This window comes from Entelurus aequoreus, linkage group LG04 (assembly GCF_033978785.1).
Source record: "Entelurus aequoreus isolate RoL-2023_Sb linkage group LG04, RoL_Eaeq_v1.1, whole genome shotgun sequence".
NCBI classification, from domain to species: Eukaryota; Metazoa; Chordata; class Actinopteri; order Syngnathiformes; family Syngnathidae; genus Entelurus; species Entelurus aequoreus.
Window position 1 is genome coordinate 27,024,885 of NC_084734.1, and position 25,369 is coordinate 27,050,253.

General features: G+C 42.7%; 2 protein-coding genes and 1 pseudogene across 4 annotated transcripts in view; 1 reads left to right on the forward strand and 2 right to left on the reverse strand.

Moving 5' to 3' along the window:
* The first annotated feature begins 1,558 nt into the window (after nucleotides 1-1,558).
* LOC133648411 (cell growth regulator with RING finger domain protein 1-like) lies at nucleotides 1,559-7,862 on the forward strand. 3 transcript variants are annotated; one of them, XM_062044471.1, is made up of 6 exons: nucleotides 1,559-1,672; nucleotides 4,018-4,151; nucleotides 4,224-4,392; nucleotides 6,218-6,365; nucleotides 6,439-6,546; nucleotides 6,652-7,862. In XM_062044471.1, exons 2-6 carry the CDS (start codon nucleotides 4,091-4,093, stop codon nucleotides 6,955-6,957), a joined length of 792 nt encoding a protein of 263 aa, XP_061900455.1. In that variant the 5' UTR covers nucleotides 1,559-1,672; nucleotides 4,018-4,090; the 3' UTR covers nucleotides 6,958-7,862. The 3 variants fall into 3 exon arrangements, with proteins under 3 accessions (XP_061900455.1, XP_061900454.1, XP_061900456.1); XM_062044470.1 differs by lacking the exon at nucleotides 1,559-1,672 and adding an exon at nucleotides 1,958-2,164 and having other exon boundaries at nucleotides 6,652-7,858; XM_062044472.1 differs by lacking the exon at nucleotides 1,559-1,672 and adding an exon at nucleotides 2,470-2,568.
* The window catches only part of LOC133648410 (26S proteasome regulatory subunit 10B), a 20,158-nt gene continuing 2,621 nt past the window's right edge, over nucleotides 7,833-25,369 (reverse strand). Inside the window, exons 3-14 of the mRNA XM_062044469.1 lie at nucleotides 23,781-23,820; nucleotides 23,652-23,704; nucleotides 23,395-23,462; nucleotides 23,141-23,255; nucleotides 18,101-18,188; nucleotides 17,436-17,497; nucleotides 17,252-17,375; nucleotides 11,885-11,946; nucleotides 9,223-9,343; nucleotides 9,076-9,156; nucleotides 8,933-9,004; nucleotides 7,833-8,134 (exon numbers count right to left, since the gene is read on the reverse strand). Coding sequence (XP_061900453.1) covers nucleotides 8,016-8,134; nucleotides 8,933-9,004; nucleotides 9,076-9,156; nucleotides 9,223-9,343; nucleotides 11,885-11,946; nucleotides 17,252-17,375; nucleotides 17,436-17,497; nucleotides 18,101-18,188; nucleotides 23,141-23,255; nucleotides 23,395-23,462; nucleotides 23,652-23,704; nucleotides 23,781-23,820 — 1,005 coding nt within the window. The 3' untranslated portion in view covers nucleotides 7,833-8,015. The remainder of the gene's footprint in view (nucleotides 8,135-8,932; nucleotides 9,005-9,075; nucleotides 9,157-9,222; nucleotides 9,344-11,884; nucleotides 11,947-17,251; nucleotides 17,376-17,435; nucleotides 17,498-18,100; nucleotides 18,189-23,140; nucleotides 23,256-23,394; nucleotides 23,463-23,651; nucleotides 23,705-23,780; nucleotides 23,821-25,369) is intronic.
* LOC133647779 (uncharacterized) lies at nucleotides 18,231-22,719 on the reverse strand (annotated as a pseudogene).

Genomic DNA, 25,369 nt, shown 5'->3' on the forward strand with positions numbered 1-25,369 from the left:
ACAATCGGGCGGAAGGCGGGGTACACCCTGGACAAGTCGCCACCTCATCACAGGGCCAACACAGATAGACAGACAACATTCACACTCACATTCACACACTAGGGTCAATTTAGTGTTGCAAATCAACCTATCCCCAGGTGCATGTCTTTGGAAGTGGGAGGAAGCCGGAGTACCCGGAGGGAAACCATGCAGTCACGGGGAGGACATGCAAACTCCACACAGAAAGATCCCGAGCCCTTGTATATATTATATAAAAATATAATATAATATAATATATCAGTATATATCCATCTATCCATTTTCTACCGCTTGTCCCTTTCTGGGTTGCGGGGGGTGCTGGAGCCTATCTCAGCTGCATTCGGGCGGAAGGCGGGGTACACCCTGGACAAGTTGCCACCTCATCGCAGGGCCAACATAGATAGACAGACAACATTCCCATAATCCCATTGGGTTGAGTTTTTTTCTTGCCCTGATGTGGGATCTGAACCGAGGATGTCGTTGTGGCTTGTGCAGCCCTTTGAGACACTCGTGATTTAGAGCTATATAAATAAACTTTGATTGATTGATTGATTCATGCTCACATTCACACACTAGGGCCAATTTAGTGTTGCCAATCAACCTATCCCCAGGTGCATGTCTTTGGGGGTGGGAGGAAGCTGGAGTACCCGGAGGGAAACCACGCAGTCACAGGGAGAACATGCAAACTGTATATATAACATGTAAATATTACATATATGTTATATGTAATATTGCTACTACGGTATATTTTTAGTCTACTTTATACCTGCATTATCCTTTCCATCCTTGCGTAGTACAGTACAGTGCAGACTTTCGCGGGAGAAGCAGCAAATAGGCGCCCACACAACACTACCGCCCCTCCCTGAATCACGTTCGCGAACGACACAACACTGTACTGAATCACTAGAATCAGTGACTGACACAGCACCACACTGTGGCCGCAGTTCAGTACGTGAACCAAATCACTTCTGCAGTTCTTTTGACTGTACTGAATCACTAGAATCAGTGACTGACACAGCGCCACACTGTGGCCGCAGTTCAGTACGTGAACCGAATCACTTCTGCAGTTCTTTTGACTGTACTGAATCACTAGAATCAGTGACTGACACAGCGCCACACTGTGGCTGCAGTTCAGTACGTGAACCGAATCACTTCTGCAGCAGCAGTACAGTTTAATTGCAAATCAGCATTATTATAATGATGATGATAGCTACTAAACAACATCAACAACAACAGTTGCAGTAGAATGGATAATAATAATAATAATAATAATATGAATCAGAATTGATCCCCAAGGAGAAATTTATTTTTGTTACAATAACTGTGTAAATAATAGCCTATGTATGTGTACATACATTAGTTATTATTTTTATTTAAAATCTTCCCAAAACAGCCTGCCCTACACTTTACCCCCCGCCCCCGCAGAGCAGATGCGAGAGCGTTGTCGTTCACTGAGTGATTCATGTCGTTAATCCGCGGTGAACGAATCGTTCGCTCAGTCCCTCCCCCGCCCTCTCATTGGCTGCGTCGTTCGCCGACGTCGAGGGTTCAGTGAGTCACAGAATGTGCCAGTTCCACTCATACCGGCATGGTCGCGGCGGAGCTCAACTGAACTGAGAAAGGAACGAATCAGTTCATGAAGTGATTCGGTTCAGTAAGTTCACTCAAAAGATTTGTTCTTTCGAACGAATCGTTCGCGAACGACACAACACTACGTCACTTGGCATTAGAAGAAGAGTGTCTCCAAGCTCTCGATGTGTGTGCCACAAGACGTTGAGTAAACATTGTAACTAAGAACAATTCCTGTGCAGTGCATTCCTTTTGGAGATACAACACATAACTACATACTGTATTACTACATATATTCAACCCGAAATAAAAATTTATTTTACTTGTATTGGAATCTATGGTGGGGAATCAAGCGAGTTGGACCTCAAGAGCCACCGTAGAGTACGTGTTTCTGTCATGGCGGTCCTATGGTGTCATTTTGGAGTATTTGGAGTACAACATACGTTTTTACTGTAGTATATTATTGATTGGACATGGCAGGAAGCTTCCTAGTAACATTGTATGAGTACTCACCACTCTTTTATATTAGCGTGGTTTCTTTGTGTTTTTTAGTTACCGCCGCTATGGTGCTCGGCTGGTAAGTTATTACATTATGAATATACTACAGTACATATACACATACATACAACATACACATACATACATACATACATATAATATTAGCATACTTATTCACCAGTGTTAAATAAGGCGTACTCTTAGACAAATATGTCATTGTACAAAAAAGATGACTATGTCGATGAACACAGGTGTTAAAATAACATTAAATCAACTGTTGTTGATTTTCCAGGCTTCCTATTGGACAAAATGATTGTCAATGTGATTTCATGTGGACAAAGTTAAAGTGCCAATGATTGTCACACACACACACTAGGTGTGGCGAAATTATTCTCTGCATTTGACCCATCGCCCTTGATCACCCCCTGGGAGGTTAGGGGAGCAGTGGGCAGCAGCGGTGGCCACGCCCGGGAATCTTTTTTGGTGATTTAACCCCCAATTTCAACCCTTTATGCTGAGTGCCAAGCAGGGAGGCAATGGGTCCCATTTTTATAGTCTTTGGTATGACTCAGCCGGGGTTTGAACTCACAACCTACCGATCTCAGGGCGGACACTCTCTTACAAAACAACACCGGTGTTGTGCAAAATGTGTGTTTTTGCAAACATAAGTGTGTCAGATAACCAATCTGAAGACAAGACTTAGATTTAGACTTAGACTTCCTCTTGTTGTCATTCAAATTTGAACTTTACAGAACAGATAAGAACGAACTTGCGTTGCGTTAGCTCGTTGTAGTGCAGGATAAAAGAGCAATAAGGTGCAGATATAAATAAATAGATTACTGTACAGATAAATATATTGCACTTTTGCATGTGCATCCACGTTTATGGATGTATGTTGTATTGTCTTTATAGTCCAGCGAGTTAATCCATTTTTGAGGGGATTATTATGATTCCTTCAAGAGTTTTATGGCCTGAGGGAAGAAGCTGCGGAACCTCTTTCGAGAGTCCAGCAGTGAAAACAGTCCTTGGTGGGGGTGAGAGGTGTCTCTACAGATTTTCTGAGCTTTGGTCAGGCAGCGGCTTTTTGCGATTTCCCGGATAGGAGGAAGAGGAGTCCTTATGATCTTTTCCGCCGTCCTCACCACTCTCTGAGGAGACTTGCAGTCTGAGGCACTGCAGGCTCCAGTCCAGACAGAGATGCAGTTGGTCAGCAGGCTCTCTATAGTGCCTCTGTAGAATGTGCTGAGAATGGGGGGAGGGAGCTGTGCTCTTTTCATCCGACGCAAAAAGTGCATGCGCTGCTGAGCTCTTTTTACAAGAGCTCCAATGTGTAGGGACCAGGTCATACTGTTAGTTATCTGCACCCCCAAAACTTGGTATTGCTTACCATCTCTACTGCTGTGCCATTGATGAAGAGTGGAGTGTGGCTGGACTGGCGCCTCCTGAAGTCGACGAGGATCTCCTTGGTCTTGTCGACGTTCAGGACCAGGTTGTTGGTTCTGCACCAGTCAACCAGATGTTTCACCTCCTCCCTGTAGTCCATGTCATTGTTGTCACGGATGAGGCCCACTACTGTTGTGTCGTCCGCATACTTCACAATGTGGTAGGCACAGCAGTCATGGGTCATCAGTGTGAACAGCAGCGGACTCAGGGCACAGCCCTGGGGGGAGCCAATGCTCAGGGAGATGGCACTGGAGGTGTTGTCGCCCACTCTCACAGACTGGGGTTTGTCTGTGAGGAAGTCAATCAGCCGGTTGCATCGGGGGGGGGGGGGGGGGGGTACTGAATCCAAGGGGGGCCAGTTTGCTCATCAAGTGCTGCAGAATGATTGTGTTGAACGCTGAGCTGAAGTCCAGAAACAACATCCGCACGTGTGTGTCCTTTCCTTCCAGATGTTCTAAGCTCTTTTTTTTTTACTTCCATGCACTGCAGGTTTGGCTTTGACGTCCCAGTGATTCTACGCAGCTCTGAGGACACAGACTTCCTACCCAGCCCCGAAAAGCAAATGGTTCAGGTCACCAACCCCTTTTCCCTGGAGATGGGCTCTGGACGTGCCTCCGTTGCCGGTAAAAAAATCAAAGAAAATGTAAAAAGATCTTATTGAATGTGAATATTTAACAGATGTTTCGACCCTACAGACGGTGTGCAGTTGAAGCCGCGTTGTTTGGAGCCCTGTGTCCTTAGCTGCTTCTGGGGCTGCGAGGTCGGTGCCCTGCAGGAAGCCCTGCAGGGGCGAGCCAGGCTCAGTACACCCCAACATTTCCAGGAAGCACTGCGTCACCGCTACCTTCACTGCCAGAGCTTCGAGTATCCTTCCATAATATATGTACTTCCTGTCTAAAAATAGGTTATTGCTTCTTGGATGGATCAGATTGTGCATAGGATCCAAATTTTAAGACCGGTGGAAAAATTGCAGGAATTTACATTTTGCTCTGTTGGATCTTAAGAAGGTTCCAAATAAAGCTTCAAAATGCAAAAAAATGAAATAAAAATTGAGCTGTGGTCTAAAACTTTTGATCAGATGATCAACAGCCTATTTCAGTTTGTTTGTTTGCAATAAATTGCTTACTCAGATTTCTTTGTCTCACTTCTGTTTCTTCTCTTTGCATTTTGAAGCTCTACTTAGAACCTTCTTAAAGAGGAACTGCACTTTCTTTGGAGTTTTGCCCACCATATTCAATCATTCTATAAGACAATAGCACAACTGCTTCCCTTTTCTGTGCATTCTTACTAGTGAAAAACTGTTAGAGATAGCCAATAATGCAGCTAAAGGGATGTATACATATATATAAAGAAATATATATTTTACCTATGTATATATATATATATATGTATATGTATATATATATTTCTACATCATATATATACATATACATATATATACACACATATACAGTATATATATATATATATATATATACAAACATATACATATATATACATATACAGTACCTGTTCAGTGGTCTAGTGGTTAGAGTGTCCGCCCTGAGATCGGTAGGTCGTGAGTTCAAACCCCGGCCGAGTCATACCAAAGACTATAAAAAATGGGACCCGTTACCTCCCTGCTTGGCACTCAGCATCAAGGGTTGGAATTGGGGGTTAAATCACCAAAAATGATTCCCGGGCGCGGCCACCGCTGCTGTTCACTGCTCCCCTCGCCTCCCAGGGGGTGATCAAGGGTGATGGGTCGAATGCAGAGAATAATTTCGCCACACCTAGTGTGTGTGACAATCATTGGTACTTTAAGTTTTAATTGCTGCCAAAGGTGCACATGTGATATTTGAGTTTTTTTATTTTTTATTAATTTGCCAAAATCTACATTTGTTTTTCACTGTCAAGATGTACATAAATGAGAAATAAAATTACCTTTTTTGATTTTCGCAAATAGCTGCAATGAAACAAACACAAGAGTGAAAAATTGATAGGGGTCTGAGTAATTTCCGTACACACACACGGACTGTGGATGATACTCAAAACAACCGCAGTTCCCTTTTAAGATCCAACATTGCAAAATGTCAATTCGTGCAATTTTTCAACTGGTCTTGACATTTGGATCAGGAGTTTAAACGCTGTTCCAAAACTCTGGATGCAGACAAAAATGTTTTTTTTAATATATAGAATTATATGATTTAATACAGGGGTGCCCACACTTTTTCTGCAGGCGAGCTACTTTTCAATTGACTAAGTCGAGGGGATCTACCTCATTCATATATATAATTTATATGTATTTACTTATGAAAGAGATGTTTTTGTTAACACGTTAAAGGTGTTTAATGATAATACAAGCATGTCTAACACATATAGATTCCTTTCTTTCATGAAGACAAGAATATAAGTTGGTGTATTACCTGATTCTGATGACTTATATTGATTGGAATCAGTCAGTAGTTTTTTAATGCCTGGCTGGCGATCGACTGACACACCCTCCACGATCGCCCGGTAGCTCGATCGACGAAATGGGCACTCCTGATTTAATAGATGTATAATGAATATTTATTTTCCTCTTGTACCCCGGCTTTAGGGACAGTAGTTGTGTCGTCAGATGTGGCTCATACACAACTACTGTATGTAATATCCACTTGTGAATGATTCCCGCATTACATTGTTGTCTTCTTTGACACAGTTGTGTTAGTGTCAGCAGTGCAGACCAAGAGGAACATCACACACACATACCAGCTGATCAGGGAATCACTGATTTGGGCCCGTTGCCCAGGCAACGCTATCCGCTTGTGGCGGTGCTGACCTTGGCGGAACAAGAAGCCAGAGATAGTTACAACTTTGTCAGTTCTTTACATGTCAGCATTGTTAAAAAATATATATATATACATGTTCAAGACATGTTTATTCTTGCAGGTGTCCAGTGTGACTGTTGTTCACGTGCCTGATGAGAAATACAAAATGTCTGCAAGGATCCTCTTTCAGTACCTCCTCACCTCTCAAGGGAGCATGTATGACTTAAAGGTATTTCTCCCGGTAGACTTTTTCTTGCGTCCTGTCACAATTTTGTGATGATCCGTAAAAACTGTACATATTCAAATAACGAAATGTAAGTGCTTGCTCCTACAGCCTCTCTTCATGTCAGCTAACTCCATGGGGGACTCTGACCTAAACGAGCTCCCCGGTGCGCCTGAGGAGGAGGAGGCCAACAGGATGTCATCATCGGTGCTTGAAGAGGAGGAAGAGGACGACTGGTCTGAGGGGCGCGGCAGAGACTGTGTGGTGTGTCAGAATGCGTCCGTCAACAGAGTCCTGCTGCCCTGCAGACACGCATGCGTGTGCAACAGCTGTGCGTGTCGCTTCCAACACTGTCCCATCTGTAGGGCCTTCATCCTGGAGTCCTTCGCCCTCACGCTGCCTCCGTCTCAACTCTGACATCAAACGTCTGGACTTTGGTCTTGTGAATGTTTGTGCACACTGAAGACGTGTATACAGTGGTGCCTCAAGATACCAGTTGACATGGTTCTGTAACGCAGCTTGTGTTATGAAACAGCGTTTCCATTGAAATCCAAACGTGGTCAATGTTTAACCACTTTAAACGCCCCCTGGTGGTGGCCAAGGTATTGTTTGTTGTTGTATTACAAACTAAAATATCCATCCATCTTCCTCCGCTTATCCAAAGTCAGTTATGTGTGACCATGTGTGTTGACTTTTTGTGCTGGTTGAATCTTTTCTGCGCCATGACTAAGGAAGGTTGTTTGGATTGTGTCATATAAGTAAATGCTGTGCTAATGCTTCATCTTCACGGGTCGTTGATCTGAATGACTCACATTGTCTACCAGACGGCAGCAAATATTAAGTATTCAGACCGGCTGCCGGCTGTTATTTAAAAGTAATTTGAAAGCACTCCTAAATGCGATGTTTTGTCAAATTCATGATGTCTACCAGGCCATGTTGGCTGACAGTTTAGACACCTCTGCTGTAGACTAATTGTATTGCTTGTGTCCTGTCACATTTCGCCCCAACTCAGCTGGGGTAGGTTCTAGCTTCCCTTTCAAGATGTGTAATATAGAAAATGGATATGCTAACTGTATATTGATGTATAAATTATCATTGTGTGAAAATAAGTGTAATCTTTTTACAGGAGCAACACATTAACCATTAATAAGTATTTTTAACTGTATTGCAATTTACAAAATATTTGATTTGTTGTAACTTGTTAGCAATACATATGGATAAATTAATATTGACCATCAAGAATTAGTTTGGTTATCACATGAAAAATGATCAGGGATTCAAACAGCGCTGAGGGCTTTCAGTAGAACATTTTATTGCCGTACAGTGAATGTTTTTGTAGGACATGAAGCAGACGTTTTTTATCCTCATACGTACTGCTGGCAGGTCAGACTAACATTTGGCAGAGACTACAATCAACCTTCTCCAAACGGCTGGCCTGAAGTTATATAACACATCAAATGTAAGAAAATGTAGGTTTATACAGGCTTGTAGTCCAGCTTGGACTCCAGCTTCTTTGAATCTGCCACCTTTCGCACCGCCTTCATGAAATCCTCTTGAGTGACGTACTCTCTGTCAGAGCGGATGGCAAACAAGCCTGCAAACACGTATGGAGAAGTAAATAACTTCTAGGGGCTCCTTGTTGCCGCTGCTCTGCAGTGAAACGTTTAAGTTCTTTACATGTCTCGTAATCGCCTGTGATTATTAGTTGGTCACATAGTGGTTGGCTTTTATCACATTGTATACATGAAGAAATATTTAGAAATGTATACAAAACCTTGCCGTTTTAACACTTTTGAAATGAGAAATATACTGTACACTCTGCTGTTACACAATTTGACATAAATATAATCAAGCGCTCCCTGTTTCACTAAACTACTGGCATATTTCTAGCCTGAAGAATTTGTGTTTCTACGTTCTCAGCGGTTAGGTAAAGATGTGTCCAGCTGGAACCGCAGTGGTGTCGCTTTTTTTTGTCGCGTTAGCCTGTTAAAGGAGTGTTTTAGAGTTCATTCTGCAGTGTCGACACAGTGCTGTTGTTTTGTGGTGGAACGTTGACATGAGTTCTTAAAACATATTTTCTGCACATTTGTCAACTATTTATTATGCATCCTTCTATTTAGGCGAACTGCTTTTTGATGACATATTGGTCGGATAAATGCGATCTGATTGTTCAGACTGCAGTCGAATATCTGATTTATATCCACATACGAATGAGGCCTGTACTGGATTTGGAAAAATAAAAATCGGAATAGCACTGTTCACATTAACAAGAAAAAATCCTATACAGGTCACATATGGGCGAACAAATTCGTAATTGACATGCAGAGTAGTATTGGATTTTTGTTGTTGAAATAAACTATTATTATTGCTATTATTAGGAGGCATGTCTTACCTGCTTCTGTGCAGACATTTCTCAGATCAGCTCCATTGAATCCGTCTGACAGCTTCACAATGGCTTCATAATCTGCAAGGACAAAAAAGTAAACAGCTGCTGTTTCCACCAATAAGAGGCCAAAACATAAAATGTTTTCTTACCTATTTCTCCGTGCTTGGTGATAGGACTGGAGTGGATCTTCAGGATGTCCAGACGAGCTTGTTCATTGGGCAGTTCAATGTCTGGCAAGGAATTATTAATGACATTAAGTCATACTAAAAATACTTACAACCACAAGCTCATCTTACGGATTTTGCGGTCGAGTCTGCCGGGTCGCAGCAGGGCGGGGTCCAGAGTGTCTGGTCTGTTGGTCGCCATGATCATCTTAACTCTATGCAGTGTGTCAAAGCCGTCCATTTGGTTGAGCAGCTGACCAGCAAAAAACATCATCATCATCTCGTTGTAGTCTAAACAATTACCTGACATTAATAACATGTATTATCACAATGTTAATTATCAAACTGGACATTTTTGATAAAACAGTTAACAAATCAGTCCAAATTAATTCCTAATAATATTCTGATGGTCCAACTAACACATTAGGAAGTACTCATCCATCCATCCATCCATTTTCTACCGCTTGTCCCTTTTGGGGTGGCGGGGGGTGTTGGAGCCTATCTCAGCCGCATTCGGGCGGAAGTACCATTTTAGAAAATGTCTGAATGTTCTCATTCATCCAGGTCATTGTAATCTCAGGGCATTCAATGCAACGTTTGTAAGCTGAAACAATTCATACTCACTAAACCATCCCATATGTGATGTCTGTAGAAGTGTTTTCATGCATATTTGTACGTGCTTTCGTAATGTAAAAAAGATAGCGTCGTTAGCATTAGCCAAAATGCTCACACGAGCGTTACAATTATTAACTTACAATGGCATTCTGTTTGTATTGTTCCAGTTTTAAAAATTCCTCTGTAAATTCACCAAGACATCACAGTGGAGTCTGTTAAGCTGATGGGAGAGCTAGCTTCCGCAGTTAGTGGGTCCATGATGATGACGTTTGTTTTATTTGTTCAGCTGTTTTACTGCCGTGTTAAACACACGGTTTGGAAACAATTAAGTATTTGTGTAAATTACTAATCTCACAACATACAGTAATATATAACTGCAGCATATCGTCCGATGAGACTAATAAATGTTTAAAAAAATGTTTTTTCTAAAATGTAGTGGGTGCGGCTTATATACCGGTGCACGCTATAGTCCGGAAAATCTGGTACATCATTTCTATCCTAGCTTTATTGTATTTAACACAGATTGTGGTAGAGGTGGTGACCATACCAGTCAGTAATAAAGTCTCTTGTGCTATAAAGACACGTAGCAGTGACAGCACTGCAAGTGTACAATACATTCGGGAAGTATTCAAAAAAGCGTCACTTTTTCCACATTTTATTATGTTAGTTTTATTCCAAAATGGAATAAAATCATGTTTGTCCTCAAAATTCTACACTCAATACCCCGTAATTACAATGTGAAAATATATATTTTTAATTTTGCAAATGTATTAAAAACTAAAAGCTAAGAAATGATTAAGTATTCACAGCTTTGTTTATGCACCTTTGGCAGAAATTACAGCCTCAAGTATTTTTGAATACGATGCCACATGCTTGGCACATCTATCTTTGAGCAGTTTCGCCCATTCCTCTTTGCAGCACCTCTCAAGCACCATCAGGTTGGATGGGAAGCTTTGGTAAACAGCTATTTTCAGACCTTTCCAGAAATGTTCAATTTGGTTGTCCTGAAGCCATTCCTTTGATATGTTGGCTATGTGCTTAGGGTTGCTGTCCCGCTAAGCGATGACCGTTGCCTCAGTCTGAGTTCAAGAGCGCTCTGGAGCAGGTTTTATCCAGGATGTCTCTGTATATTGTTGCATTCATATTACCCTCTATCCTGACTAGTCTACAAGCTCCTGTCGCTGAAAAACATCCCCACAGCATAATGCTGCCACTAACATGCTTCACTGTAGAGATGGTATTGGCCTGGTGATGAGAGGTGCCTGGTTTCCTCCGAACATGACACCTGACATTCATGCTAATCAGTTCAATCTTTGTCTCATCAGACCAGAGAATTTTTTTTCTCTTGGTCTGAGAGTCTTTCAGCTGCATTTTGGCAAACTCCAGGCAGGCTGCCATGTGCTAGGTAAGGGCTTCTGTTTAGTCACTCTACCATGCAGGCCTGATTGGTGGGTTTATGTAGAGATGATTGTCCTCCTGAAAGGTTTCTCTATCCAAAGAGGAATGCTGTGGCTCTGACCATCGAGTTCTTGGTCACCTCCCTGACTAGGGCCCTTTTCCCTTGATCGCTCGGTTTAGACGACAGGCCAGCTCTCGGATGAGTCCTGGTGTTTCTAAACTTCTTCCATTTACGGATGATGGAGGCCACTGTACTCATTGGGACCTTCAAAGCAACAAATATTTTTCTGTATCCTTCTCTGAGGTCTACAGACAATTCCTTCTACTCCATGCTTGGTTTGTGGAGTGTGGGACCTTATATATATAGACAGGTGTGTGCCTTTTCAAATCAAGTCCAATCAACTGAATTTACCACAGGTGGCCTCCAATTAAGATGTATGTAAATCTCAAGGATGATCAGTTAAAACAGGATGCACCTGAGCTCATCTTTGAGCTTCATGGCAAAAGCTGTGAATACTTATGTACCGTACATTTGATTTCTTAGGTTTTTAATTTAAGATATATTTTTTTGAATTATCTAAATAAGCATTTTCATTTTTTCATTATGGGGTATTGTGTGTGTAGAAGTTCGAGGACAAAAATTAATTTATTCAATTTTGTAATAAGTCTATATCATAACAAAATGTGGAAAAAGTGAAGTGTTCTGAATACTTTCCAGATGGACTGTACTACACTACTTATTTGCGGTTCTAAATTACAGCAACAGTGAAGACGAATGTACCTCCATCAAAGTCCTCTGTATCTCTCGGTCAGCAGAAGTTCCCTCAGAGAAACGCCGACCACCTACAGTGTACAAAATACAAACAAATACTGTGTTAGTTTCCATACAGTGCTACGAATATGTTTGGCGGTAGGGGCATGACAAAAAAATTAAACATGTTCACATTTTTGTGGCGCTCTTGGCTGTTTGAAATGGGGAGTGTTCAAAACGCCTTTCACCATGTAATTACCAGCACCATCTGTATTTGTACTCATGATTATAATACACTGTGTTAACACTGCAATAATCTGCCAGCCATTTTCCTCCCGGACCACGGTAACTGCAGAGTTAAACACAGAAGCATCACGGGCTACATGGAGGCACTGAGTAGACGGTGGAGGTCTCTGCCGCTTTCAGGGAGATCCATAGTACTGGCGCGCCAATCTGCATTAGCGCTGTGTTCAAAACACGTTGAAAAAGACTTTGTGCCATTGATGGAACAAGGTTCACGATCATTTGAGGAAAAACATGAACCAACCATTCAAACCTGCCCTTTTATAATGTGTTTGATTTCTAAATGTGAGTAACATATGTAAAGTTAAAGTACCAATGATTGTCACACACACACTAGGTGTGGTGAAATTTGTCCTCTGCATTTGACCCATCCAGTCTATCATGCAAACTTTCTATTTAATTCGTGTCAAAGATATAATGGACATTATACCTTTGTCATGTTTAGACTTACATTCCTGCGGACTAAATTGGAGAAAAAAGTGTGAAGAAATAAAACTGAGGAAGGAAAATAATTAAAAAGAAGGATCATCATAAATATTGTGTGTCCAAGTTTAAAGCGACGGTGATGCTAATTTTAGTTTGCCTATCAATTTGATATTCCATTATATGTCAGCATTAGGTTAAAGGCATACTACAAGTGCCAACTTTGATCTTGTATGGTTGCATAGATTTTTTCAGTTTATACACGCTGCGTTGTCAATTTAATATGATACCTACATGAATGTGCACTTGATGCTAATTATGTGCTTTCCTTTGTGTGGGTTTTCTCTGGGTACTCTGACTTCCTCTCACATTACAATGGAGTGTCTAAATTGTCAGTCGGTGTGAATGTGAAAGGATGTCTGTTTATACGTGCCTTGCGATTGACTAGTGACATGGTTGAGGATGCACCGTTTTATGGGCTGTCTTATTTACGTGGCTCTACTTCAACAGTGTCTTCTGCCCATCATCTTTGTTGTACCGGTAGTTTTTAGCGCTTCCATAGCGAGTCTACCGCAGATAGAAGTATGCTACTTTATATTACAAATGGCAACAGTGGAGAATGAATGCCCCACAACAAGAGAATAGAGGGAAAAAGGGAGCTTATTGACTAAGGTGTCGGTTACCTAAGTGGCTGGACAGGATAGACTAAAAAATGTTTTAAAAAATCTATTTTTGTTTTTTTGGAATCGATTAAAGGGTTACTGAAATGAATTTTTTAAATTTAAACGGGGATAGCAGATCTATTCTATGTGTCATACTTGATCATTTCGCGATATTGCCATATTTTTGCTGAAAGGATTTAGTATAGAAAAACGACGATAAAGTTCGCAACTTTTGGTCTCTGATAAAAAAAAGCCTTGCCCCTACCGGAAATAGCGTGACGTAGTCAGTTGTTCACCTCCTCATATTTTCCTATTGTTTTCAACGCAGCTAGAGCGATTCGGACCAAGAAAGCGACGATTACCCCATTAATTTGAGCGAGGATGAAAGATTTGTGGATGAGGAAAGTGAGAGTGAAGGACTAGAGTGCAGTGCAGGACGTATATTTTTTCGTTCTGACCGTAACTTAGGTACAAGGGCTCATTGGATTCCACACTTTCTCCTTTTTCTATTGTGGATCACGGATTTGTATTTTAAACCACCTCGGATACTATATCCTCTTGAAAATGAGAGTCGAGAACGCGAAATGGACATTCACAGTGACTTTTATCTCCACGACGATACATCGGCGAAGCTCTTTAGCTACTGAGCTAACATGATAGCATCTGGCTCAAATGCAGATAGAAACAAAATAAATAAATCCCTGACTGGAAGGATAGACAGAAGATCAACAATACTATTAAACCATGGACATGTAAATACACGGTTAATAATTCTCAGCCTGGCAAAGCTTAACAATGCTGTTGCTAACGACGCTGAAGCTAACTTAGCAACCGGACCTCACAGAGCTATGATAAAAACATTAGCGCTCCACCTACGCCAGCAAGCCCTCATCTGCTCATCAACACCCGTGCTCACCTGCGTTCCAGCGATAGACGGCGCGACGAAGGACTTCACCCGATCACAGGTGCGGTTGGCGGCTAGTATCGGCATTGTACGGCCCGCGGGCCGCATCCGGCCCTTTGCGCATCCCTGTCCGGCCCGTGTGAGGCCAATCATGAATTACAAAATAAATTTCAAAAAGTATGTATGTCGAGTGTGCAATACAACGGTGCTGCTTTTGTTTTGAAAAGCGTTATTTGTATTACTTCCCTGTGGACGTATGCGCGTGTGCGATTGTGAGTGAATTGAACGGCGCAATCACAAATTACAAAATAAAGTTTAAAAAACATCTATGTCGTGCGCGCAATACAACTGTGCTGCTTTTATTTTGAAATGTGTTATTTATGCCCTATGTCCGGGGGGAACCTGTGAGTGAAGGTGCATAGAGACAAGTGATGAGACGCTAAAAAAAGAAAAGTTGATGACGAATGGCGTGTTTTCAACAAGACATGGACTGGCAAGTATTTCTTTACATAAATTAATGGTAAAGCCGTGTGCTTGATTTGTGGTACATAGCTTGCTGTGTTTAAAGAATATAATTTTAATCGTCACTACACGAAGAAACACAAGGGAAAATACCGGAATGTGTCTGATGAAGCGTGCGCAAGGGAGGCCGATGCGTTGATGGTAAAACTGCAAACCCAACAAGGACTTTTTGCCATATTTCACACCCCCAGAGATGCAGCCGTCAGGACAAGTTTCGTCATTTCTCACAAAAGCGCCAGAAAAAGTAAGGCGTTTTCTGATGGAGAGTTTATTAAGGAGTGCTTATTGGACTTTGTTGCGCTGATATGCCCGGAGACATGGACTGTTTTTCGCTAACTTTGGATGAGAGCTGTGATGTACGTGAAGAGCCCAGCTGCTCTTCTTCTTACGTGGGATAACTGCAGACTTTCAAATCACGGAGTAGCTGGCAGCCATGCAGTCAATTAAAGAGACAACCACAGGTAATGACTTGTTCACATAGGTAAATGCGTGTTTGGACATGTTAGGACTGAAATGGGACAAGGTGTGACAATCCAATCCACTTTATTTATATAGCACATTTAAACAACAAAATGTTTCCAAAGTGCTGCACAACAATATTAAAAACAATATTCAAATATTATCCTTAGCTCCACCAATGACTGAATAAAAAGAAAAAACAATTACATATAAAACCAATATAAAAAACAATATAAAATAAATATGATTAAAAACTATTTTTAACAACAGATGGTTGTCCAAATCTGATGGGGAAAAATGTTGGATAATGCAGGATAAAGTGACCATCAAAAGCAATCTGCTTTTGTATAAAGTTAAGTTAGGTTAAATTAAATTATTATTATTATTATCATCATTATTATTTATCTTACGGTATATCAAAAATAATATTGAGCAAAATTTAATTGAAATATTGTCGTGTGGCCCTCCAGTAGTGCTCGGGTTGCTTATGCGGCCCCCGGTGAAAATTAATTGCCCACCCCTGGGCTAGCGCGTCTGCTATCCAAGTAAGTCCTCCTTGTTGTGTTGCTACAGCCAGCCGCTAATACACCGATCCCACCTACAACTTCCTTCTTTGCTATCTCCATTGTTCATTAAACAAATTGCAAAAGATTCACCAACACAGATGTCCAGAATACTGTGGAATTATGAAATTAAAACAGAGCTTTTTGTATTGGCCTCAATGGGGGAGCCATACCTCTGTTCTACTGGCTACGTCACGCGCATACACTACCGTTCAAAAGTTTGGGGTCACCCAAACAATTTTGTGGAATAGCCTTCATTTCTAAGAACAAGAATAGACTGTCGCTTTTAGATGAAAGTTCTCTTTTTCAGGCCATTTTGAGCGTTTAATTGACCCCACAAATGTGATGTTCCAGAAACTCAATCTGCTCAAAGTAAGGTCAGTTTTGTAGCTTCTGTAACGAGCTAAACTGTTTTCAGATGTGTGAACATGATTGCACAAGGGTTTTCTAATCATCAATTAGCCTTCTGAGCCAATGAGCAAACACATTGTACCATTAGAACACTGGAGTGATAGTTTCTGGAAATGGGCCTCTATACACCTATGTAGATATTGCACCAAAAACCAGACATTTGCAGCTAGAATAGTCATTTACCACATTAGCAAAGTATAGAGTATACTTCTTTAAAGTTAAGACTAGTTTAAAGTTATCTTCTTGAAAAATAAGGACATTTTAATATGACCCCAAACTTTTGAACGGTAGTGTACGTCATATCCAAAGGAGTTTTCAACCGGAAGTTTAGCGGGAAATTTAAAATTGCACTTTATAAGTTAACCCGGCCGTATTGGCATGTGTTGCAATGCATGGTCCATAGTAGTGGGTTTCAGTAGGCCTTTAAGAATCATTACAAATAAGAATCACGATTCATTTGAAAAACTTTTTTTTTGACACTCCTAATGACTTATGCTGATATTGTATCCAATTGATATCGGTATCGCCTAATACTGAAGGCTCTATCCGTATTGTATCGTAAGAAAAAAAAAAAGTAATATTAGGCCAATTAGTGAGTTTAAATAAAGCGATAACTTAGCCAGATTTTAAAAAGTCTTCAAAAAAAACTTATTAGAAACTTCTTATTTTGGGGTAGTAGAGATTTATCGAAGAGAAAATACAACAGAAGCATTCACTCTCTCGCCTCTTTAAAAGTTTACTTTAGAAGCGTTTGGTGAAATTTGAGCTAAACAGCAGGTTGCTTTACATACAGCGGGAGACAGACGGCTAAAAAAGTAACTGGCCCCAAACTCCATACAAATCTTTAAATTCTTGTTTTGGTTGGCATCAAATATCCTCTTTGTATGTTTAAAGTTTGCACATAGCATATGCTCACTGTCCTACTCTGTTGCAGGATTACAGCGATAAATACTGGCGCAAGTTTACCACCTTTGAGTGTTTTCATCTGTACTGAACATTTGCTGATGCAACTCCATTTTTTACAAATCACTTGTAGAAAATGTAATCGAAAATATATAATTGGGAGACAAAGAAAAGCATACACTTTTGCTGGGTTGTATGTGAAAGGTACATTTGAAATGTCAGTGTGAAAAAGGCGCGTGTCACTCACCAATGGCGTCAATCTCATCCATGAAGATGATGCAAGGCTGATGGTCCCTGGCGTAGTTGAACATTTCTCTGATGAGCCTGGCGCTCTCACCAATGTACTTGTCAACAATAGAGCTAGACACCACCTGCAACAATAACAAACCAGCTGGCTCTCCCAGAACGTGACATTTGATGTGCGCACTTACCTTAAGGAAGTTACAGTCCAGCTGACTAGCCACTGCTCTCGCCAGTAAAGTCTTTCCAGTTCCTGCAGAGAAAACCAGTGCTCATCAACATGCAGACAGTATGATGAAATACCACAATAGGACGGGGGAACTAACACTCGTGAAAGCAAGATACATGAAGCATTTGGACTCATGCATTGTTGGCTTTTTGACATAGCCTTCCTATACAATAATAGTTGGATCATTCGGCACAAATACAATAACCTTATGAGAGTAGTGAAGTGAAGTCAAGTGAATTATATTTATAAAGCACTTTTCTCTAGTGACTCAAAGCGCTGTAGATAGTTAAACCCATTTTCTAAGTTACACTTAAACCAGTGAGGGTGGCACTGGGAGCAGGTGGATAAAGTGTCTTGCCCAAAGACACAACAGCAGTGACTAGGATGGCGGTAGCGGGGTTCGAACCTGGAACCCCTAAGCTGCTGGCACGGCCGCTCTACCAACTGAGCCAAGCCGCCGAGTAAAATGTTCAAACTTCACCAATACTTGCAAACAAAGACAAGTAAACTGAACATAATATGAAAAAGTGGCAAGAGATTAATCACATTGTGTATACAACACATCTTCACGTTGGCTACAATGAGGTACAGTACATTTGTGGATGAAGAAATTATTCAATTTTTAACCTGGAGGCCCATAGAGCAAGCAGCCTTTGGGTGGGATGATTCCAACTCTCTGGAAAAGCTCAGGGTTGGTCAAGGGCAACTCAATCACCTGCAGGTGATGGAAAGCAAAACTATAAGATCTATGAAAGATGACTGATGACACAGGACATTCCTTTTTTAACATGCTATGTTATACAATTGATATCCAAGCTGTTTAGCTCACAAGTATTGCAAATGCTGAGTAGACAGTATGTTTGGATGGAATAAATGTGTGTACTATCTAATCTTAACATTGGCCAAATGATGTGAACCTCTCGTACGCTAAGGCGTGATTGTGGTCATTTGAGCTCCTTTAGCTATGTGGGATTGTGTGTTGAGCAGGAGAAAGTGACATGCTAATAGCAGAGGTCTAGTATACAGTTGTACTATGCAGGGATCCCAGTGGGGTAAACAAAAAATAGAGGAATTAAAAAATATCAGCTGTGGATCAAGGGGGCCCTTTTGGGGTTCAAGATATTTTACCATTTTTAAGATGCTTTGGAAGGATATGCCTACATAGAATTTCTGTAAAAATGCAAGAAAATTTACCAATGTTTTTTATTTATTAGATTTTAAAGCCCCCTGGCCGACCCAGTGTGATGTTTCTTTTTAAATACACCAATGGTGCAACTGGACACATCCTCAGTGATGTAACCTAGGATCACAGGGGGTTTCGGGTCTTTCAACAATCAGACCCCCTCCCCAGCTAGGGTTGATCAGGCCCCAGCCTGTGTCCAGGTAGCGCTACTGCCCTAATTGCCACGCCTCTCCCCTCCTGATCCACAGCCACCTTGATGCCACTTCTGCTGCATCTGTGGCTAACTTCATGGCCCTTCGCTGGCTGCCCCCTGTGATGCCAAGCATTCTGTAGGCCCTGCAGAGGGATTTGCCCACAAACCCTCGACATCCCACTTCAACGGGCCGGCACATCGCTCCCCAACCCATTGCTCCGACACCCCTCCACAAGCTGAGAATACTTTGCGCTCTTCCTCTCATTGGCCTCCTCCATACGGTCCTCCCAAGGCACTGTGAGCTCCAGGAGGATTACCTGCTTGGAGGCAGCTGAGGTAAGCACAATATCTGGCCTTAGTGTTGTTTTGGCAACTACGTCAGGGAACTTCAACTGCTTGCCCAGATCAACTGACAGCTCCCAGTCGCGTGCTGTTGCCAACAGACCAGAAGAGGTGTTCCGGGCAGCCGGTGTTGACTTCTCCCCAGCTCTGATGAAAGCGGTGCTCTTCACTGGGCGGAGGCTCTTGCTGTGACTGACTCCCCTGCAGATGGTATCGGCTATGGCCTTTAGGACCTGGTCATGTCGCCAGCGGTACCGCCCTTCACCCAGGGCTTTCGGACAACAGCTTAGTATGTGCTCCAAGGTTCCTCTCCTCTGGCAGAGGGGGCACGCTGGTGTCTCCACCTTCCCCCAGGTGAAGAGGTTGGATGGACTTGGCAGCACTTCGTAGACCGCCTGGATCAAGAACTTTATCCGATAAGGTTCGGCTTTCCAGAGCTCGGTCCATGTGACCTTGCGCTCTGCTGCTTGTTCCCATCTGGTCCAGGCGCCCTGTTGCCGCATTCCCGCCATCTGGCAGGCTCGCCTTTCCTCAACTCCTGCTTGCACCTCCTCGAGGATCAGTGACCTCTTCTCTTTCCCCTGCGCCTTATCATAGCGAGGTGTTCTTCTGCTACCTAAGCCAGATCTCCCCTGCGCCACTGTTCCCACCAACACCCTTTGCCGTAGCCTTGCCTCTGCGACATCCACAGCCTCGGCAGCTCTCCACTTCCGCCCCGTCCTGACTTCAATCCCAGCCTGGGCAACTTTTGGGTCACTGGACTCCCGATATTGTAGGAGTTCCCTGGACCGTGTCACCATGAACTCCTCGCTCAAGCTGCTGATGGGGAGCTTCAGCTTGTTATTGTGCCTGTATAGAGCAATGCTGCTCAGGCTTCGCGGCAGTCCCAGCCACCTGCGCAGGAACCTACTGACCCTCATCTCAAAGCCTTCCACCGTTGAAATGGGGACTTCGTACACCATGAGGGGCCAGAGGATCCGGGGGAGAATCCCGTGCTGGTAAATCCAGGCCTTGAACTTGCCAGGAAGGCCAGACTTGTCCACCACGGTCAGCCAGGTCTCCAGGTCTTGGTTGGTCGATTTTGTGGAGGCTACGTCTCTCAGGCTGCAATTAAACACCTTTCCTAAGCTCTTCACAGGTTCCTCGGTGAGTGATGGTATTTTGGTGGTGCCAAGTGAGAAGCAGAACTTGCCAGTAACCTTCCCTCAATTTAGCACAAGGGACCTCGACTTCGCCGGCTTGAAGCTCATGCGAGCCCAGGAAATCACCTCCTGAAGGCCATTCAAGATCCACCTGCAGCCTGGGACAGATGTAGTGGTCACTGTCAGGTCGTCCATGAAGGCTCGGATGGGTGGCTGTCCGACTCCAGACCTGGAGAGGGGCCCTCTGCACTGAACTTCTGCAGACTTCACCAGCATGTTCATGGCGAGTGCAAAGAGGATGACTGAGATTGTACAGCCAGTGATGATCCCCTTTTCAAGCCTGTGCCAGTCGGAGGTTGTATTTCCGGAGGAGACTCTCAGATGGAAGTTGGCATAGTAGTCCAGAATGAGGTCTCTGAACTTCTTTGGGATGTGATGCCGGTTCAGTGCCTCTTCGACCAGCTTGTGGGGTATGGGTCCATAGGCATTTGCGAGGTCCAGCCACAGAACAGCCAAGTCCCCCTTGTTCTCCCTGGCTTCCCTGATGAGCTGAGTTACCACGCCTGTATGCTCCAGACATCCAGATACCTCTGGGATCCCTCCTTTCTGGACTGATGTATCAATGTACAAGTTCTTCAGGAGGTAGTCTGTCAGTCGCCTGGCAATGAGGCTGAAGAAGATCTTCCCTTCAACACTCAGCAACGAGATGGTTCGGAACTGGTTGACGTTCTGAGACTTTTCCTCCTTTGGGATCCACACACCCTCTGCCTGTCTCCACTGGTCTGCTACCTTGCCCCTCCTCCAGATCACCTTCAGGATTTTTCAGAGTCTGCAGAGTAGTCTTGGACAGTTCTTATAGACCTTGTAAGGTACTCCACTGGGCCCTGGAGCAGAGCTCGTCCTTGCCCTTCGGACCACCTCCTGGATCTCCTTCCAGCCCGGCTCTTTCCCATCGAAGTCTAGCGTTGGTGTTGGTGGATTGATCAAGGACCTGCAGGGGCCTAGGTCTTGCTCTCTACATCCATCGCTGTAGGTTTGCTTGAGGTGGTGGTCGACCTCAGCTTTGGAGCAGGCCAGTTTACCACTTCGCTTCTGTCCTAGCAGCTGTTTTGTGACTCCAAATGGATTTGCCAGAAAGGCAGCTCTCCTCCTGGACCTTTCCTTCCTCCTCCTCCTATGCCACTCTGCTCTCCTCAAGGTCATCAGCTTCTTGCGGATTATACAACGTAGCTCCGCAAGAGGCCCCCTATCCTCTTCACTTGCAACCTTGAGTTCCTGCTTGAGCTGCTGGATTTTACTCGCTCTATTGTTCATGATGTAGGGGGGCTTTGCTGCCCGCTTCTCCTCAAGTCCAAACCTCTCTGCAGCGAGGCTGATGATGATTGTGGTCATCGTCTTGAGGCGTCGATCAGCTTCCCCTTTGGCTGTTGTTTCCAAGATGGTATCAGCATCTTCATCAAACTGGAGCTCTTTCTCCTTGCTAGCTTGGGGCCACTTTACCCGACGATGTTCTGATGTCCTGTGTGCATCTGGTGGTTGCATCACCTGGAGGCTCCGGGCACTGTGGGGTGACTCCGGGCCTGGCTCCTCCTGCGTCTCACCAGGCGTAGTTCCTGTGCGCTGTGATTCTACCACCTTCTGCATACACTTCATCCTGGCCTGGTGGATCCGCAGGCCATGTCGGTTCTTACATACCTTCCCACATATGCATTCCATAGTCGTCGTCGTGTTTCCATTGCCATGTGTCGTTATCCTTTGATCCGTCCAGTGGGATTCTCTTCCGCCCCCCCTCTCGGGAATCCCTGGGGGTATATTTCCTGTAGGTCGATTCGTAGCTTGTTGTGGGTTCCTTCCTCGCAGAAGGTGCAGCTCGGGATGCTAACCCTCACTGCCCCGGTGCCGTCTTTCCGGGCTGTCCACTGTCTCTCCAGCTGTCACCAATCTGTACTTGGTGGTCAACCAAACATAATCATTGATAATTATGTGACATCACTGCTCCAAATATCTGCAGAGTATCGCGTCTTGTAATTTTGTGGAGATCTGTTTGCCAACTGTCTTACCCCGGATTTCCACTGAACACAAAACGAGCGCAGAACGGCATCCACACAGCGGCGGACTCTTTCTGTTTTTATTCAAGTCAATGTGTCCGTTTCTACCGCCTGCCGAACATCCCTGACATGCCATTGTTGCGCCGCATTTCAGCGCTAAATATTTGCAGAGCTTCTATTATTTGCCCGACGATGCAACAAGTTTGTTCAAGTTAGCTAAAATCTGCTTGTGTTGGATAGGAAGTCATGCACAAATACAACATATTTTATTCTTATAATCCTTAATACTAATTAATCCCAATTAAAGACAAAAGTTTGAGAGTCAAATAAGTTTGATAAGTTATGAGCCACGGGAATGTGTTTAAACATCAGATCATGAATTTTTCCAGAACTTATGACACTTATTATTACGCAGGTAGTTTTTTTTATTTGATCATATGCTTTAAAAAGGTTGACTTTATTACAGCTTCTGTATCTTTAATGTGTCTGCTAGTTGGTGGAAACAGTCCCTCTTCTGATTTCATCTTCTTCGCTTGTGAATGTATTCTTAAGCGCGGCGCCATGGTCCCCGATGGAAAACGGCGCATATGATACAGTAGCTCGATTAAAGAGTGTATATGCAAGAGGGCACAGGTTTCCAATCGCATAATCATAACCAAATCTTTAAAAAGCAAAACACAATCTTATTAAGGTGTTGACGGCTTACAAGTCAAGTTATGCGTAATTATTATCGTATCTTGTTGTGTGTCAGATTATTACCTCTCTCAGCTCACGGATCTGTTCAGACAATCCACCAATTTCAGAGTAGGAGACACTGCCGGGGTCCTCGTGGGACATATTGTACACCAGAGGGTCCACCTCTCGTGGCAGATACCTTCAAAAGATCAGTGTGGGCGGAGCATTAAAACATGGACCAGCTTCAAACTAAAATATGATTTACTTTGGGGTGTATTTAATATTGTGTGACATGTGTACATATTGGTATGATTGTGAAATGATCATCTTCAGTTTACCTCATTATGGTTAGCGTTGTCATATCTAAAGCAACTCGGGTCCCTGGCTTTAGCTGCAACTTGTCCAACTGGGTTTAAACAAAAACACGTTTAACAAAAAAAAAACATTCTTAAAATTGAGACCACCATGAACCAAAATATTAAAAAAAGACTTGAAAATAACAATATCCAAATCACAGGCACATTCAAAGAACGTTCATTTGTCTACGCCTTTCATTCTATGACTTAGTGAAAGATACGTGTTGTGTTGAACCTACCTGTCTGCGGCATCCAACCACATATCGAGGACCATTGGTGGCCTTGACTATGACTGTAATTTTAAACACACACATTAGCATGACATGGCTGACTGGGTGGTGTATGTGATTAACCATAAATACACTTACACTTCTCTTCGGTCAGCTGCTTGAGGACTTCTCCAACAATCTACAGAGATTGAAGCATCAATGTGGTCAGGATGTTCAACTATAACATGATATATGTTTTGTTTTTGAATTACTGACTATACTACAACAAGTAATGTTTTGTACGTAACCACATTTCCAAACAATACAACACATGTTTACATATATTATGGCTGCATGATGATCTAGTGCGGGGGTCGGCAACCTTCAGCACACAAAGAGCCATTTGAGCCCATTTCCCCCCAAATAAAACTCACGAGAGCCGCAAACTCTGTTTGATTCCTAAAATGACGATAACACCACTTATAGTTTCGTTACACTTGTGCGATAAAATTTATGAAATCAAACACTTGACTAAAAGCGACACACATTTTATTTAAAGTTAGAGTTAAAGTACCACTGATAGTCACACACACACACTAGGTGTGGTGAAATTACCCTCTGCATTTGACCCATCCCCTTGTTCCACCCCCTTAACAGGGGTTGACCGCTAAAAAAAATACAATTGTTTGGCAGCAAGAGATGACGCGTAGGGACTGTGACATACATTTCGATCGACAATATATTAAAATATGTTTTATTTTCATATAACAAGATCCCAGAACTCTCCAAAATAATAACTGTTAAATTAAAATAAACTAACTAAATAATATGTAATAAAAAATTTAATAAATTAAGTAGCCATTATTTGTTGACATTTTGTTTCAAAGCCAAAGGGAGCCACGGCGGAGACATGAAAGATCCGGTGGTTGCAGACCCCTGATCTAGTGGTTAAAATGTCAGCCTCACAGTTGGGTGACCAAAGCTTCAACTCTCCATAAAAAAAGTCTCCATATGGAGTTTGGATTTTTGCATGTGTGGGTTTTCTCTGTCCTCCCACATCCCAAAAACAATTAAAAGCATGAATGGCATCAATCAATGAAAGTTTATTAATACAGCCCTTAATAACAGGTGCCTAAAAGGGCTACACAAACAGCAATGATTGTACATTGTAAATAGTGTGGTGTGAATGTGAGTGTGAATGCTTGTTTGAATATACAGTAGTGCCTAGGAATGCATACGGAGTTCCGGTATTTTTTGGCACCTATTTGGGTTGGTGCAGAAGGACCAGTAAGATTCTGGACAAATAATACAGCTTTCAATATTGTTATACTGCCTTAATTATGACAAACTGCCACATTCACTTCAGGTGCCACTGCTATGCATAAAGAGAGACACGAGTAGGGTCTGATCATCAGCTTAAAATAATCACGAAGAAAGTTTGGAACAATATTTCCTCCACAAAAGTCCCTCAAAGTCACGCACGCTAGTAAGAGTTAGTATCAGTTTGAAGTCTACGTTTTTTACTCATGACTGCCACTAACATGCTTTATCAACAATCCGCCTACCGATCCAGTAATCCACAGGCTAATATTAATCAACTCAAAAAAGTGAAAATTTAAGTAATATAATAATTCATGAAGTTGCTCTGAAGCAAGATAGCATCCGCTGACAGGTCTCTAGTCGCTGTCTGACATCAAAACACACCCTTGCCTAAATGCACACAACATTACATGCTAAATCACTTAGGA